Raw genomic sequence first — 18,120 nt, forward strand, 5'->3', positions numbered from 1 at the left:
TTAGATGGATCGTATCTCTTTGTTCAAATCCATTGCGTGATAGATCGTCATGCTTCGTCCAGACCCGTCGTGCGATGGATCTCAACCAATGAAAATGTCTCCCAAGAGTCTTTGTCATTTTCCTGGCTGAATCAAAATGTCTCTCAAACATCTCCATCGTGGTTTTGATTGAATCGAGGGTTTATGGTTCGTCGTCGTGACAAATCTAAATTAAAGTGTCATCGTTGAGTTACCATGGTAGCTTTGTCATTTGGGATATAAGAGGGTCTGCCGGTAGATGGGAGGTTAGCTAGAGAATGATCGCCAGAGAATGAAAGGGAAGAAATAAAACTCTAGGGGTGAAATTTTAATTTTTAAAACTTTTAGAATGAGGGTAAAATATTAGTTTTTCAAATCTAGGGGTGAAAGTTAGGGTTTTAGGGTTAATGATAAAATGACGATTTTACTTTTATCTATAACTAAAAATTATAACAAAAGTTAACTTATAGGTAGATATTTGAAGTTTTGATCTAGCATGTATATACATTTATATTTATATCAAAACTTGGGTGGGAAATAGTCTTTTGCCCTAAATAATATTTAAACTGAATTTGACGTGTTAAACGAATGCTCTTAGTCAGGGGTATTTTGGTAATCTAGGCCTTAATGGGAGTTGGTTTACAAGAATTATGTAAATTTCGATTTCATTACACCAAATCCCATCAAAATGGCTGTTGATACTAAAAACCCTAATGAAAATTAAACTATCCGGAAAGGTCAAATTTGGCATTTCAGAACAAACCCCAAAACTCCACAACAATTCTTCAAAGTCTTTTTGAGTGGGGGAGCGTTTTCAAAACCCTCCAGCAAGCCGTTCATTTTCTCCTTTAATGTGTGTTAATGCAAACCCTAACCCTAGCCATAACCAACCCGACTCCAAACCAGACACTGTACACTTTTCAAGCTCTTTAGTTGACCCTTTTTGCCTATTCGGTCTCTTATTTTGGGGCTGAAACTTGGTGGGCTTGTGTTGAAAGTGGATTTTAGCTAGTGTTTTGGTTTTTGTCTCTGTGGTGGTTGTGGCGGCGGCGCGTGGCGATTGCGATGGTCACTAGTGGCGGGTCAGTGAGAATCGAAGGTGGGAATCAGATTTTGTCTGCGGGTGTGAGGAAAACCATTCAAACAATCAAAGAGATTGTGGGTAATCACACGGATGCTGATATTTATGTGGCTTTGAAAGACTCTAATATGGACCCAAATGAAACTGCTCAAAAGTTGCTTAATCAAGGTCAGTTTTTGTTAGTGCAAAAATTTGACCTTTCGAAATCGGGATGTTTCTTGTTAGCGCGTGTTGGTTTATTTTGTCGGGCAGTTAACAATTGATTACTAGTTTTAACAAATTCGGTTGCATAGTGGCATTTGCAATTTTTATCTGTTTTGGTTATTTTGTTAGTTATAGTAACATAGCAATTTCTATTTAACTGCGTTTTTTATAATCTGATTAGTTTCTTGGAAGGTTGTTGAGATAGGAATTTAAGTTAGTTTCTTCATATAAATAATGTTTCTTTGAATTAATTTGCTCTGTTGTTTAGAGCTTTATACAATTGGCCATCAGTGGTTGGAAAGTTTGATGTTTGTATATAGAGAGAACTTGAATGTGTAAGGTTGATGTTTGTGAATAGAGAGAACTTGAATATGTGTAATAGTTCCCAAAGATGATGATTTTCTTTTTGTTGGAACATTTGGTTTGTGTGAAACCTTTTTTTTTTGTTTATTTTTCTATTAGAAAATATGTTATTTTTTTGGTTTAATATATTATGTATGTGCATTTTGTTTTGTTATTCAGATCCATTTCATGAGGTAAAGAGAAGAAGAGACAAGAAGAAAGAGGTGCAATTTTGTTCAGACATTGTTTCATTAACTGCTAATTGCTAGTGGTCATCTTTTACTGCACCAACATTTTCTAGCCTTACAGTTGTTGAAATTTAAATGATTAGGATACGACATTGAGTTTTCAACAATGTTTTCTCTCATCTCCAAATATTATTTATTGTTCATTATTTTATTTTTGTTTTCTATGCGATTAAACCAGGATTGCTGAGAAAAAATTATAGTTAATAATCATGTATACATCCCAAAGGAAATATGTTGCTTCTTCTGCCTGTAGAATAGGTATATGCTGAGTGAAATTCTAGGACATTTGGACAGTATTGTACATATGTAAATGTTTAACCACCGGGATGTCCTCTTATTTATTCTTTTTGACCTTTTGTGGCAACCCTGTTGCATGTTTTATTTGCCATACGAAAATGCTGGTAGGACTTTTGGTAAACAACACATTGAATGGCTCTATAAATTTTATTTTGATTCAATTGAAAATATTTCTTAACCAGAAGTTTAGTACTCTTTCTATATTTTTGAGTTGATTTCATCTTGAAAGCTTTTCTAATTTAAATACTTTGCTTCCCAATACATATGTACTTAGCTTCAGAGTGTAGGCTACAAGTTTTCAGCTGATCCACGAAAAAGTTCTGCGAATTTTATTCCAATGACCAAAGTGCAGACATTTACTGACCGTAATGGTCGAAGAGGTGGCTATACTCGGAATGCATTACCTGGTATTGAAAATTTTAACCTGTTATTGCTTACATGTTGCTTTATCATTGATGCATTAATTGAATTTTAGCTATTTAAGTCTACAGATTTTGTCTAAACTTTCATTGTTTGTTATGAGGCAATTTTATTGCACTTTTCTTGATGGATAGGCTCTTACTAGCTGCAGGAATTAATAGAGAGTTCCGTGTTGTGAGAGACAACAGAGTTAATCAAAATACAATTAAGGAGATGACGTCTCTTCTGCCCCAATGCTCAACATCTACTGATGAGAATGTGGTACTGAATGCTGCTGAAAAGGGGTACGTTCCTGTTGGTACTTTCTGCTTGACTTCTAAATTGGAAGTGGCCCCAAATTAGCACTTCTATTACCCCTACCTATAGATATTACTGCTTTAAGTTCTGTTCTTATGGTTTTCATTGCCAAATCTTGCTTGTGATTAGGATGACATTGAACATAGCCGTTTTACTTTTTCAGTAGCCCAGCAGGAATTCCAAGCTGTCAAAAGCCCTCTGGTGGATGGAATTTATCTCAAGTGTCAAATGGACCAACCAATCCACAGAATAGACCTACTCGAGATTCAAATCATAGTGATACTGATAGGAGAGAAGCATCTGATGTACAGGAACCGTTTCCTGGTGCAGGTTCTCATGTGCAAGTGGTGAAAGCTAACAATTCTCAAGAACAATCTGTGACACTGGCATCAAGCAATTCTCTTGGTGCATACTTTTCTTCCACAGATCCTGTTCATGTGCCATCTCCTGATTCAAGATCTTCTGCTGCTGTTGGAGCTATTAAGCGCGAAGTTGGGGTTGTGGGTGGTGGGCGACAGTCTTCTGAAAATGCTGCCAAAGATGCCTCTGCAACAAATGGTTCTTTCTCAAATTCACTTTTGGGAAGGGATAATTCTTCAGAATCATTTCAACCATTTCCTGCAATTTCTAAGGCTGACCAATTAAATCAGAATGTTGCAAGTGGTTCTGGAATGCCCAGTATTCCAGTTAGCAGGGCTTTGTTTACTAATCATTATACTGGCAAGTCGCACCAGCAAGCTATTGGTCATCAAAAAGGTACACTTCTTACAGATTTGAGCTTCGATATAAGAATTTTTGTTAAAAGGGAGCAACGTGTTAACTGAAAAGTTAAACAACTATATTTGTTAACCCTTTTTCATATTTATTTGGTGGACTTTAAGTATTCCTCATTAAATTGATATATAAAACAGTAATGGATTGAATTTGTACGCATATGCTGTGATATGGTAAAGGGAACATGTTAGTTTGAAATGATACAGAAGCTTAACAATTTACCCTCTTGTTGACCTACAGCTATAGAAATTACAATGGCTTTATATGATCCTCTGTTAGAAATGTTTTATTTCCTTATCTATATAATGTGATGTTGTATATGTCATTTATGTCATGATTCAAAGTTCAGTGTTTTTTGCATCAAGATGTTGGGGAAATGGGGAGTTTAAAGATCAGTCATTGGCATATTTAAACTATATTTGAAAAAATTGACAGTACTAATCTGTATCATTTATTGACAAGGAGGTAGACTTTTTTTGGTGTATTATTGGGAAATTTTCTTGCTGGTACCTTTTCTAAGCAGTGAGTTATTAAGCTGCTATTATCTTTATGTTACAATATGCATTTGTGGTGGTGCATTGAAAGTGTTTTTTTTAGCCTTTTGGAAATTAGTCAGTTCATGGAAAATATTCTGATTTCTTAACTGCAAAATTAGTTTAATAATTTGAGGCTTAAAGCCTTGCTTTTCTGTAAATCTTTTGGACATTATTGGTTATGTTCTTTTGATGCAGCATCACAACATAATAAGGAGTGGAAACCAAAATCGAGCCAAAAATCAAGTGTAATAGGGCCTGGAGTGATTGGAACACCAACTAAATCTACAGCAGTGCCTGCTGACAATTCTAAGGAATTAGAGTCAGATGTAGCAAAATTACGAGATAAGCTTTCTCGAGTAGACATCTACGAAAACCAGAATGTAATCATAGCCCAGCATATTCGAGTCCCTGAGACTGATCGCTGCAGACTAACTTTTGGCAGTTTAGGTATGGATTTTGATTCCTCCCGCCTTTTTCATCTGGATTTCAATCTGTTGGTGCTGCAGAAGAATCGAATAGTGAATCTGCTGCAAGGTTGGTGTTTTATATAAGTAATTAATTGCTTTTGGTTGATGTGCTCACAGAGTTGGTTGTTTACATATTGTATAGGTAGTTTTGATTTTTTTTTATTTGATGTGACTGAATTCTGTATTTTGCCTGGTTGACTCAGCAATGAAATTATTGATTGCATAGAGGATTATGTTAACATTCATGGGCATATCTAGTTCATTAAAAAATAGCATGTATGCCTATTAAAAATCTGTTGGTTTCTGGAGTAGTGAAATAATAATCATCAGATGGTATAAATTAATGTGTGACATTAATATTCTATTGGCAGCCTGTCTGTAGCTGCTCCCAAGTCTTCTGGTGATGATGTTTCTGATAACAAGCCAGTTGATATCGTAGATGATCAAGTGAGAAATTCTGGTTCTGACTCAACAGCATCAGGTGAAGCATCTGAGCATCAATTGCCTGATGATATTAAAGAAGCTTCAAGTCCTCAGAATTTGGACAACTATGGTGATATTGGATTAGCACGGGAAAATAACCAAACCTACACTCTTTCAGAGTCACAACAGCAGCAAGATCCTTCTGAGATGGCTACTTTTTTGGTGAGCACAATTTAAGGACACTTGACTGTTATCTGTGATCTTTGCAAGGCTTGTAAAGCTGGTTTTTGCATGACATTTAACAGTACTGTATAAACTGTGCTTATGATGTACTTATAAATAAAGAATATTTACATTTCTTAGCTATTTCATTGCTTTTTTGCAATTTAACATGCTTATGTGAATTGCTTTTCTTGCAGGCATATGATCCCCAGACTGGTTATGATCTGCCATATTTCAGACCCGGTGTGGGGGAAACTGTACGAGGACAAGGTCTACCTTCGCCTCAAGAGGTAAAATGATTGTCATATTTGTATATATTCGTAAATAGATATGCAGTGCATCATTCATGAGTTACCTGTGCATGTGCACTCATAAATTAATGTATATAATGTATTTGTGTATTTGCTTTTTATATGGAATCATGAATTCAGTTAGCTTGATTTTTATCTTTGTGAGTTAATGAATTGCCATGGTACAGTCCCTGGCCTCACATGCAACCAACAGCATCCCTGCATCTACAATTGCCATGGTACAGCAGCAGCAACCACCACAAATGACCCAGATGTATCCTCCAGTCCATGTTTCCCATTTCACTAACCTGATGCCATACCGCCAATTCATCTCCCCACTTTATGTGCCACAGATGGCCATGCCTGGCTATTCTAGTAACCCTGCCTATCCGCATCCACCAAATGGGAGCAGTTACTTGCTGATGCCAGGAGGTAGTTCGCATCTTAGCACAAATGGCCTAAAGTATGGAATTCAGCAGTTTAAGCCAGTTCCTGTGGGCAGTCCTACCGGGTTTGGAAACTTTACAAATCCAACTGGGTATGCCATCAATGGTCCTAATGTAGTTGGGAGTGCTACTGGGCTTGAAGATTCGTCTCGTATGAAGTACAAAGATGGCAACCTTTATGTTTCCAATCCGCAGGTAAAAATAGTCTTTCTGTTTGCAGTAGCCACTAATTCTTTCGTTATCTACAGTGATGTTAGTTAAGCATGCAGCAAAAAGACATGTACAGGCTCAGTCAGTTTATCATCTTAAACATCTGTGATATCTTATTATGTTATTAGGTGCATGAGATTTTGCTCGAATTCGAATACATTTGACAATTTAATTGATGGTTTGAATGCAGAGTGTTCTGCTTACACTGAGAAAAATGCATAGATTTAAACCTGATTGATAACATTATAATAATTGATATTATTGTATGAGAATGAACTTTGGAAAATTTTTCACAACATGGCAGGCTGAGACTTCCGAACTTTGGCTTCAGAACCCAAGAGATCTTCCGGGCTTGCAGTCGGCTCCATACTACAACATACCCGCACAAACACCTCATGCAGCTTATTTGTCATCCCATACTGGTCATGCTTCCTTCAATGCAGCTGTACCACAATCTTCCCACATGCAATTCCCAGGAATGTACCATCCAACACCACAACCTGCTGCAATGGCCAATCCACACCATTTGGGCCCTGCTATGGGTGGCAATGTGGGAGTTGGGGTTGCCCCAGCTGCTCCCGGAGCACAAGTTGGTGCTTATCAGCAGCCGCAATTGGGAAATTTCAACTGGACTCCAAACTTCTGAAAGAAATGCAAATCCTAACCCACCTCCTTGTACCGGATTGAAGTAGCTATATAAAGTTTTTAGTTTTTATTTGTGAAATGAGTAATCCATATATCATTTTTTCAATTAATGCATTATGTGGTTTTCATCCTCCACCAACTCTCTCTGTTAATATGTTATCTGACTCTTATAATTTGAATCTTACGACTAACTCTCTAAAGGCCGTAAATTTTTGCTCTATCAACTCTTTTTGGATTGGTTAAAGTTACCAATTTACAGTAGTAATGTTTAAGTAAATATTGATAATTCAATAGCTTTTCTGTATTTTCATATTCACAGATTCTTGCATCTCCTCCTGTAGTTAAAGCCTAAAGGTAGATTCATGGTCGTGTGCAGATGGGGACTATGTTCTGGGGTACCAAATTTCAATTTTCCTGAATGTTTCTTTTTTAAAGAGAGAGATTTGTCATTGTTAAGTTGTGCTTCCTTTGTCAGAGAAAAAAAAGGGAAAGAGGAAGGGCATTGTTGTGTCTCTTTTCTTTCTGCACTTATGATCAGTCTGCTGCATTGCTTTCTTCCTGGGGATTACCAAACATTAATTTCCAATGCTTTCATATTTCTGCACCTGGGCTCTCACTTTTACTGGCCAAACAACAATCCCCCTCCTTTATCTACTTCCAATGTGAAATCAAACCCCAATTTCAATGCCCTTTTTCTCTCTACTTTCCATGCCATTTTGATATTTGAATTTGATCCTCATCTGCATGGTGTCATAACAGCAGGAGAAAAAGAAGATTGATCATGTGAGTTTAGCCTAATCTAAATAGAGGTTGTTTATGTTATGATTTTGTCATATAATGGGTTCAACTAAGTTGTATACATTTTCAATATTGAGAGTTTTCTTTTAACATGAATGAAGGACATGGCCATGAACCATGCTTAGGGTTTAGACTCGAATTGATCTGGCTCATCTAAAAAGCTAGCTCAATTCGGTTTGGTTTGAATTTGTTTAATTTGAATTCGAGTTAAATTTGAATTCGAGTTAAATTTGAGTTAGGAAGGTCAGCTTTTTTTAAACCAAGCTGAATTCGCTCTAGAAGGAGTTTTATTCAGTTTGATTTGAGTTTGATTCAAATTTATGATTTTAAATTTGTGGCTTGAGTTTGTTGTTCATTGATAAAATGACATCTTTTAGCCATTATTGGATAAAATGGCGTTGATTTGTTAATGAATTGTGAACTCAAGTAACAAATCCAAGTAATATATTTGAGCTATGAATTTGAACTAAATTCAAGTTAAACCAAATCAAACTATTTTTTATTTGCATCAAACTTGAGTCATCCTTAATTTTGCTTTAATAAACCCAAATTGAATTCGAATCAAACTATTTTTATTCAAATCAAACTCAAGTTACCGAATGTTCAAACTTAGCATGGTTTATATCCACGCCTAACCATGCTATTGGGGGTTCAAAATCATCTTCGTGTAGAAAAAATATCATTTTAATAGGGGAAAGAATCATAATGAAAGTTGGATTAAAAAAAAAAAATCCATAGACTATGAATGATTCATATCTTAAATCTAAGTCCAACAAATATTAGAAGCATTAATATAAAATAATAAAATTTTATGTACACATTTTTTAGTTCATAATTGAGTATATAATTGATATATTATCAGTTGATCGATTAACTTTAAATTACAAATAAAATAATATTTAATTATATAATAATATATATTAAAATATATATTTATTTATATATTTAAAATAAATACATATAATTTTATTATTTATGATTTATTCATGATACGCTTTGATGTGTTTATGATTAATGGGATCTTTCTGACAATAAAGGTTTTGTTAAACCATTAAATTTATATGAAATGGGTCAAACACAATCTTAATTAAACTCTTAATCAACTAATTAGCATGGTGACCCACACTTCAAATCAAGATCTTCTATGATGACAATTGTTATTAAGCCCCTTAATTTCAAAAAGACTATTCATCAAACCCAATTAAACTAGATCTGGTGTAGCATGAGTTGGAGGTATCTTTTCTATATATTCAATTCATTATCAAAATTTGAATGTGGCAGCCACCATAACAGCATTAATTTAGAGGTAGTGCTTTTGTGACCCAACAAATTGAATTCCAATATCATCAATCAAATCAAGCAACAAAATGTGATGGGCATGCAAACAAATTAATTTTAGCCATGTGGATCTGCATTTATTGAATGATTGATTTGATTTGTCCATGTATTCTTTATTAGCTTACAAAAATAATATTAATGGACATAAATTAAAACACCCTTTTGAGTTTTGATTGAAAATATGCGGGGTGGGTGGGTTAAATTCAATTTAGCATAGTTTAAAAGTTCCTTCAAACTAAATTAAAAAATTAATTAAAATTTTTTTTAAATCAAATTAAATTATTTTATATTTTAAATTAAATTAAATTAAATTAAAAAAAATGTTATTTGATTTAGATTATGGATTTTATAAATTATACCAAATTATACCTATTCCTATTAAATATACATATATTAATTAGCTAGCATACAAAAAAAAGTAATGAAGTAAAACCCTAGACACACCTTTTAAATTGAATGAATTAATGCATTCACAATGGGACAATTTTTAATAATGTGGTAGCAATGGGAACAATCTCAAATGATGTGTCAAATCTAGTGGGAAATCAAATCAAATCAATTCATCAATGGTGGAGGCTTGGGTCATCAGCTGCAATACCCACCAAGCATGCATTTTCATTTTATTCTTAGCAAGGATGATGATGTTGATTGAATGGGTAGAAATAGATTAGGGGTTTGGTGTAGTTCAAAAGTGTTTTCAAATTAAATTAGAAAATTGGTTTGAAAAAATTTTAAATTAAATTGAATTATTTTAGATTTTAAATTGAATCAAATTAAATTAAAAAAAATATGATTTGGTTTGGTTTGGTTTAAACTTATTAAAATTATTTATTTCTAAATTTATATTATTTAATAAAATTATTTAAACTATAGTTTTTTAGAACATAATATAAATATATAAAATAAATATAAAATATATATAATATACATATAAAAGAATATAATAAAATAAAGATAAAAAAATAAGTTATACACCTAATTGTTTATCAAAAAATTCTGACAAATATAATTATATATGTATTTAAAAAAAAAAAAGGTTTACAGTTTGGTTTTGTTTAAAAATCACCTAAACTATAACCCAAACTAAAAACTATTTTTTAAAAATTTATCAACTTAAACCAAACCATTTTATAAAGCAAATCAAATCAAATCATAATTTTTAAATGATTTGATTCGGTTTTATGACTTGAACTAAATTATGCACACCTCTAAAGGAGACTCTTGCCTAGCTTAATTGTTAGGGCATGTCAATGGACACACTTTGCTGGGTTTTCAATTGGGTCCCCAAATTGGTCACTTCAATTCTTTGATCTAAACGGAATCTTATGTTAACTCAGTCCACAATCCTTTATCATCACTTTGAAATGAATGACTTATTCTATATACTTTTATAATTCACATTTAGATACAGTCAGTTTGATTATAAAGTATAGTACTCAACTCAATAAATATTTGGTGGTAGATTTTGATTTATTAGATTTTGACTCACTCATACACACTATATATTAGTGGAATTTCATACTTTCATAAATGATTCATTTTCTACGTCATGATTTTTTAGGTCTTTCAAACTATCGATTTTGTTAATTTACTTTTTCATTTTATATTTATTATTGTCATTTTATTGTTTTTCTTTTAAATTTTACATGCATTTCAATTTAAGCTTGTTAAAGGCACTTTCTTTTTATTTTGTTACCATTTACGTATCAAAAGAGAATATCTCATTCTACCCTCTTATTAACAAATTTGTGATGATTCCACCAAGTTTTTTTTTTTTAGTAACGACAAATTTTATTTGAATTAAATTGTTATATTATATCAAAATCAATCACATCAGATAGAATAAATTTTAGATCTAATAATTAATTTTATAACTATTAAACTAAATAACTTAAAAATTTAATCTTGAAATATCATCTGAAAATTCTGGATAGGAGTTTATTAAGCTATGGTTTATCCAAAGAAACAAAACATTGTTTTAAGTGCAAGCAACTGAAAATGATTTTAAGGCTTTAAGTGAGTTGATTAAGCTTTAATTGATGCGTATGGCATTTAATTAGGGCTAAATGAACAAATCCATATAGCTTCTTATCCATATAATATGATGAATAATAATTTCTAGATTAATTGTGTGCATGTTTCCAACGCAAATGCAATGAAATAATGTAAAATTATCTTGAGTTTTAAGCGAAGCTAAGAAGGAAGTAATCAAGAGGAATTAATGCAGACGCACGTTCTCTCTTGTCCTAATCCATCATTTATTTCAAATGATTATAATTAATTAATTTGTATTAATTAATGACGGCCGCTATCATTGCCCTAATGAGCACCATCCACTTTGAACCTCATGCAAATTAACAAATTAAACATATCGCCCACCCAATTTTGTCTTCTTGTGTTCAGAGCGTAGGAATCCTACATGCAAGCCCAAATAACGAAATTACAGTGGAATTAAAGGACAATAAATCAAGATTTTTGGGATTTTTATGATAAAGATGGGAGAGAAAATTAAAAAAAATAAAATAAATTAACGAGGATAATGAATAAATCTTCGTGTAGAGGCTTTATCTCTTTGTGATTCATCTCAAACTTGTTCACTTTCTCTCCTCACACGATAGTAAGACTCTTAATCATCCTTATAGAGACACCAAAACACTACAAACAATAACATAATTATCTAGGGCTCGTAAGAATGCTACTTCATTTTTTAGGGTGAATGAATTTGGTAAAAAGTTGAGAAAAATTATTTCTCTCCATCACTTGATCAACTAGGGTTAGGGTTATTTGAATTTATATGAAAATTTCTGCTTATGTAAACCTTAGGTCAATATCACAGTACACGTAAAATCTCTATTGTAACTCACTTAATATGTATCCTTTGTTGTGTGTGATTCATAAGTTCACTCTAATGTATCCTTTATTGTGTGTGATCCATAAGTTTTGTGTTATGTTGATAAAGAATAGAATTGTGATTATCTATAATTAATCAACTTTTTATTCATAGACCAAAAACAAATTTTACTTTTCAATGATATAATTATTATACAATCGAATCATTTTATCAACTAATATCTTATCAAGGATGAGATACAAAAATATTGTTTATCGCAAATACCAATGACATTATAATTTGACTTTTGAAACAATAACCAGATATTATTAAACATGGATACCAATTCAATCTCATTGTGATCATAGATTTAACTAGTTATAGTAATTTGTTAAATAATGTCACGAAAAATCTTTTTTAGTACCTAAGAGTGATGAATCTTATGTTGATCTATCATAGCTTCAATACGTTTCGAGATATAATTGTTTTGATATGGGTAATCAACAGTGCCTATAATCTATTGGAAAGGGGTGCATGGTTTACTCGGGCTTCTTTTCTTGAGTGGCCAAGTTTCTTAGAACTTGTTTGTGAGAATGGAATTTTTTCACCTCAAATTCTGACTTCTCTACTAGAGTGGTCAAGTCTCTTAGAGCTTGTCTAAGCTCTTGTAGTGGAGTGTTCACTTGATTTGGTTTGACCACTTTTATATTGTGAGCCTTACGAGCATTTAAGTGATCACACATGTCATGCCTTTAGACTTGTTCATCAAGGTGGGTTAACCTGTCAAAAATGATTTTCAACCTATCTTGTGGTGGTGTTGATTGAGTTGATCCCTTGAGAGGGTTGGTGTCCCTATAGTGAGATCTATTGTTTTCACACCTATGGGTGCCTCCATTAAGGTGTGGATTGTGCTCCACGAATTGTTAATTTCCTTCATCACGGTGTAAGCTTATATCTTGCTTGTTGATGTTGCCTCAGTGTGAGTTATTTTGAATATGAAAGGGTTGATTATAACCCTAGCGTATGAAATGCTGTGTGATGATAGTTATCCTTATCATGATGTGAGTTAATGACTGCGCATTGTGGGTTGTTATTGTTGTCTTGTGAGTTTATGTCTATACGTGAAATGTTGGTGTCGTGATGTGTCACGATTGATCTATTACATGAGCTTTCTTTTGCATGTTGGACAAGGAATATACCGTTTACCTCAAGGAATTTCTATTGTTGTCTCTTGAGGAGACTTGAAGTATCCATACGTGATGCATACAACCTCATGCCAATTATTGGTGAGGGAATTGGTGCCCTTATAGGTGCTACTAGGGCAATGTCATCGAGTTGTTGGATGAACACTTAGATTACGCGTGTCAAACTAGCTAGTTGTGTTGCCACCTTTGGAGGCATAAATGGTTGCTTCCCAATTGTTGGGTTAAGTTATCCTTCGATAACAAGGTTGAGTTCTTAAAGTAGAGAATTTTGAAAAACATTACCTTATCAATGTGATTGGTGATAGTTTGGATGAACACTTAGATTATTCGTGTCAAACTAGCTAGTTGTGTTGCCACCTTTGGAGGCATAAGTGGTTGCCTCCCAATTGTTGGGTTAAGTTATCCTTCGATAATAAGGTTGAGCTCTTGAAATAGGGAATTTTGAAAAATATTACCTTTATCAATGCGATTGGTGATAGTTATGGATCTAGTCTCTCTTCTTTCGCAAGATGTCATTAAAAAAGTTAAAATCTTTAATGCAAAATCTGAACTGACACAATCTATCAAGTCTAATCAATTTGGACCAAAAATCAAAACCTTTTTACAAGATCTCGTATTGTTCAAAATTTAATTTAATTACAATATAATCAAGTTTATAATAAGATTAAATAGATTATAATTGCAAGAACATGCACATAATTTCCTTGTCTGCCTAAGTTTACTCCCAAATTGTTGGGAAGATTAACAAACAAATACATTGGTAATGCGTGACAACCATGATTGAAAGCCAAGGGTCCAAAAGATTAAACAAAACAAAATATTTATTATTAATTATTCCTTAATTGTTTACCGTATCAACTGCACAATCATTATAATCTTTTTATATTCTTAATTAAATTATAATATAATATTATATACATTATGCTGTCCTGTTTAATCCACAATAGAATTTGCCGACCATCACTGTGTATATTATATAATATAGAAATAAAATAATTATATGAATGAATTCTTTTGTATACTCCTACGCACCGTTTCATTTATTAACCAAAACCCTTGGCACTATTCTTATGTACACAGAAGTCAAAAAGATCAAATAAGCCGCACATTTTAATTGATCAGCAATCTAGTTTATAATTACGATAACACCCTTAGATGAATTTTATATAGATAAAATATAAAAAATATACTAAACATATGTGTATACTAAGCATAATACAACAGGATCTTACGTCACTTAGTCAAGTGTTATAGAATTAGAGAGAATAAATCAATTAATTAATCTGCCATGTCATCATCGCCAATCTGGCACTATGTGCCAGCTGGCTTGAACTCTCTGGCCTTATAAGACTTTCTCAAAGGGAAGTTACACAGAACAGAACCCTTTCTCTTTGTCTTTCTCTTTCAAGCATTCTCTCTTCTGTCTTCAGGCGTGAGGTTTGGCTTTTGATTACAAATACTCTTTTACAAAGCCATCAAGAACCCATCAATGGCTGTCTCATTTTTATAAGATTAGCTAAAAAAGAATTACAGAATAACAAGGCTAGTGCTTCTTTTATCCCCACTTCTCTGTCTTGACGTTTATGTTTTCGTTTCTTTCTTCACTCATGGGTTATCATTCTCTCTGTTTCTCTCACTTTCTGGCTCAGTTTTTTCAGCTTTTGATTCACATATAGTTCTCTTTGAAGCAGACAAAGAAGAGAAAACAATATCATTTGAAACCTACTGTTTCTGCTTCTTTCTTCATTTCTTGTGTGCGTTTGCGTTTATTATTATTATAAAAATCTGAATTGAGTTCTTCCATGGATGTGTGGGAGAAGTATTCGTTGAGGGAAGATAAGCGTCTTTTTCATCAGAGCCGAAGCAGGAGAGAAACTAACAATCCTTCTTTCTCTTCAACTCTTCTCGACTCTATTTACCGTTCCCTTGACGAATCAAACGGTAAAGGAGACGAAGATGACCGAGAGAGGATTTTCTATAGAGAGTCCATGAGGAAGAAGAAGCACGGGCGTGGAGTGCAAGAAGATGATCAAATGGCTCGTGTGCAACGAGCTTGCACGATTGAGAGGTGGATGGAGAAGAAAGTGAGCTGTGAAGAGGTCGCTCTTCGAAGAAAATCCACGGCCGATTTTGAAACAAAGCATCATTTTGATAATTCGGTGTTGTTGAACTCTAGTTCTAGTTCTTCAGAATCCAGCTGCGGAGGCGGCTTTTCGTCATCGGAATCAGACTGCTTTTATGGTGCAAAATCAAAATCCAAGTCAACTTCTTGTTATTCGAAACCAATTCGAATCAGTCTCTCGTCCTCTCGCCCGGAGAAAGAGTACGTTTCATCGCAGAAGGCGGCGGCGGCAGCGCCAAAACACGAAGGAGTTTCCGGGAAGACAAAACTTTCCAAGGCCTTGAAAATTTACAGTGATTTGAAGAAAGTTAAGCAGCCGATTTCTCCAGGCGGCCGACTCGCAAACTTCTTGAACTCTATTTTCACTGCAGGAAATGCAAAGAAGGCAAAGATTGTAAACTCATCACAGCCGGAATCGTCATGCTCATCAGCATCCTCATTCTCGAGGTCTTGTTTGAGCAACACGCCATCATCAAGAGGCAAGTTAAGCAACGGAACCAAAAGATCTGTCAGGTTTATCGTTGATGAAGACTGCAGGCCTTGTGGGCAGAAGAATCTGTATGAAAATAACAAGAACGAAGAGGTTCAATATCGAGTCATGATAGAGAGGCAAAGAGTTCAAGAAGCGGCCAGGGAATTGCTGAAGAATTATCAGAAGAAGAAGGAGAAGCTTGATGAAGAAGAAGAGGAAGATGATGATGATGATGCAAGTTGTGCAAGTTCCGATCTTTTTGAATTGGATAATCTTTCAGCCATTGGAGCAATGGAGAGGTACCGAGAAGAATTGCCGGTTTATGAAACAACTCATCTTGATACTAATCGAGCCATTGCAAATGGTTTGATCTTGTAATTCCAAAAACCAAAAAAAATTAAGTTTCTAATTAATTAGGTTTAAATTTAATGAATGGTTTGGGGTTTACATAGTAGAAATGATAAAATTCCTCTTACTTATTTATGCTTTTATAATATATAATTAGATTTATAAATGATGAGTTATTATATGATTAGATAATTTTAAATTAAAGATAAAATAACTATCAATTATATGATTCTTAATTATGTATTAAAAAATGTGTACACTTTGAACTCTCCTCAATTTGGAGATAACAAGAATCTTAAAGCACCCTTCACATAAAGCATAGGGCAGATTTTCTTCACCATTAATCCAAAGTGAGGGAAGCTTTTGCTTTCTCTTCACTATATGTGGGGACCTAAATTGCTTCAATAGAACACAAACTCAAAACCATATAAATGAAGGATATTTTTAGCCAAAAGAGTGACAATTAGTCTAGAATTTTCTTTTTAAAAATTGAATTATTCTTTACTAAAGTACTTCCCCGGCCACCAGGGGCCGGCTGCGATCACCCAAAAATGATTTTCCGATGAGGGTTATATGGGTTTTTAACTCTAGTTGATTATAGTGGAAAAAAAGGAAAGAAGAGAAATGAATACATGGTCTCCAAAGCTGTGGACAAAAGGATCTAATCTTTGATCTACAAGGCCTTCTTGTCAAATTTGGTTGGCTCATAAGCCATGAGTATTTGCTCAAAAGTAATTCAATAAAGGATTTTCTACAAAATTTATTGATAAAATATTGCCCATAAAAATCATTTTAAAACCACCTAGCAAATCAATTTATAGCAAATTCGTGTTCCCTTTTTGATATTATATTATTCACTCTTTTGTCTCATGCACATAAAATAACACACAAAGGAACATGCAAGGCATTAATTAGTATGCAAAATGGTAAGCCTTTTTAACTGTCAACCAAAATTCTCGCCCGAACAAGGTATTAATTTGGATACTAATAATGACACGTTACTTTATATTTTGGTGTTACTTATCTTTAATTTAAAAATTAGTAGATTATATTTCATTCTTTCTTTGTTGTTTTCTTCTCTTCTTAATAGTATGGTTTTTGATTTGTTACTTTTCCCATGATGGACATATGCGGTCTTGTCTTTCTAATGAAGGTCATATCGGATATGCGAGCTCTAAGCTACTAAAAAAAAAAATTTGTGATCCTTTTTTATGTGATGTTATTTCCGCTCTAAATTTTTTTAGGCCTGTATTCCCGCTTTTTTAGTTGCTCCTTCGTCTAATGATTAAGCGATTAATAACGGTTAGAAATATATATTGAGCTTATAAGTGTGAAGATCAAAATTTATATTACACAAAACTAATTAACTTGTGTTAAGATCTAATTCACAACACTTATATACTACTATTTTATATTATATTTATTAGATGTGAGACTTTTTAGTCTCTAACACCCCTGCTTAATTCAGGAACACTTAGACTATTAAACCCGCCGTTTGGTTCGTGTTCTGATGCCATATCAGAAATATATATTGAGCTTATAAGTGTGAAGATCAAAATCCATATTACACAAAACTAATTAGTTTGTGTTAAGATCTAATCCACAACACTTATATACTACTTTTTTATATTATATTTATTAGATATGTGACTTTTTGGTCTCTAACACCCTCGCTTAATTCAGGAACACTTAGACTATTAAACCCACCATTTGGTTCGTGTTCTGATACCATATCAAAATATATATTAAACTTATAAGTGTAAATATTGAAACTCATATTACACAAAATCAATTGACTTGTGTTAAGATCTAATTCACAACACTTATATACTACTCTCTTATATTCTATTTATTAGATGTGAGACTTTTTAGTCTCTAACAATAACTCTTCCTCGAATCATTAGACACAACCATACATTCTATGAGTTTGGTTGCTGGAATAGAGCTGACATAAGAATTTCCCAATTCAATTAAAAAATAAATCTTGTTTCTCTTCCCATACAAATATGGTCAGAAAAGTGAAAAAAATATGCTACTTAAATTAATACTCATTATAAATATATATAGTTTTACCTTTAATTAAGATA

The 18,120-nt window shown here is 33.3% G+C and overlaps 1 protein-coding gene and 1 pseudogene across 1 annotated transcript; both read left to right on the forward strand.

Moving 5' to 3' along the window:
* The first annotated feature begins 711 nt into the window (after positions 1–711).
* Positions 712–7,140, forward strand: LOC123219147 (annotated as a pseudogene).
* A 7,339-nt stretch (positions 7,141–14,479) lies between these two features.
* LOC123218456 (protein BIG GRAIN 1-like B) lies at positions 14,480–16,166 on the forward strand. Its single transcript, XM_044639917.1, has one exon. It carries the CDS (start codon positions 14,894–14,896, stop codon positions 16,061–16,063), a length of 1,170 nt encoding a protein of 389 aa, XP_044495852.1. The 5' UTR covers positions 14,480–14,893; the 3' UTR covers positions 16,064–16,166.
* The last annotated feature ends 1,954 nt before the right edge of the window (positions 16,167–18,120 follow it).

Source organism: Mangifera indica, chromosome 6, assembly GCF_011075055.1.
Source record: "Mangifera indica cultivar Alphonso chromosome 6, CATAS_Mindica_2.1, whole genome shotgun sequence".
Taxonomy (NCBI): Eukaryota; Viridiplantae; Streptophyta; class Magnoliopsida; order Sapindales; family Anacardiaceae; genus Mangifera; species Mangifera indica.

Excerpts from the sequence above, each read along its gene's own strand:
- LOC123218456 (XM_044639917.1), top strand. The coding sequence starts at position 14,894 with ATGGATGTGTGGGAGAAGTATTCGTTGAGGGAAGATAAGCGTCTTTTT.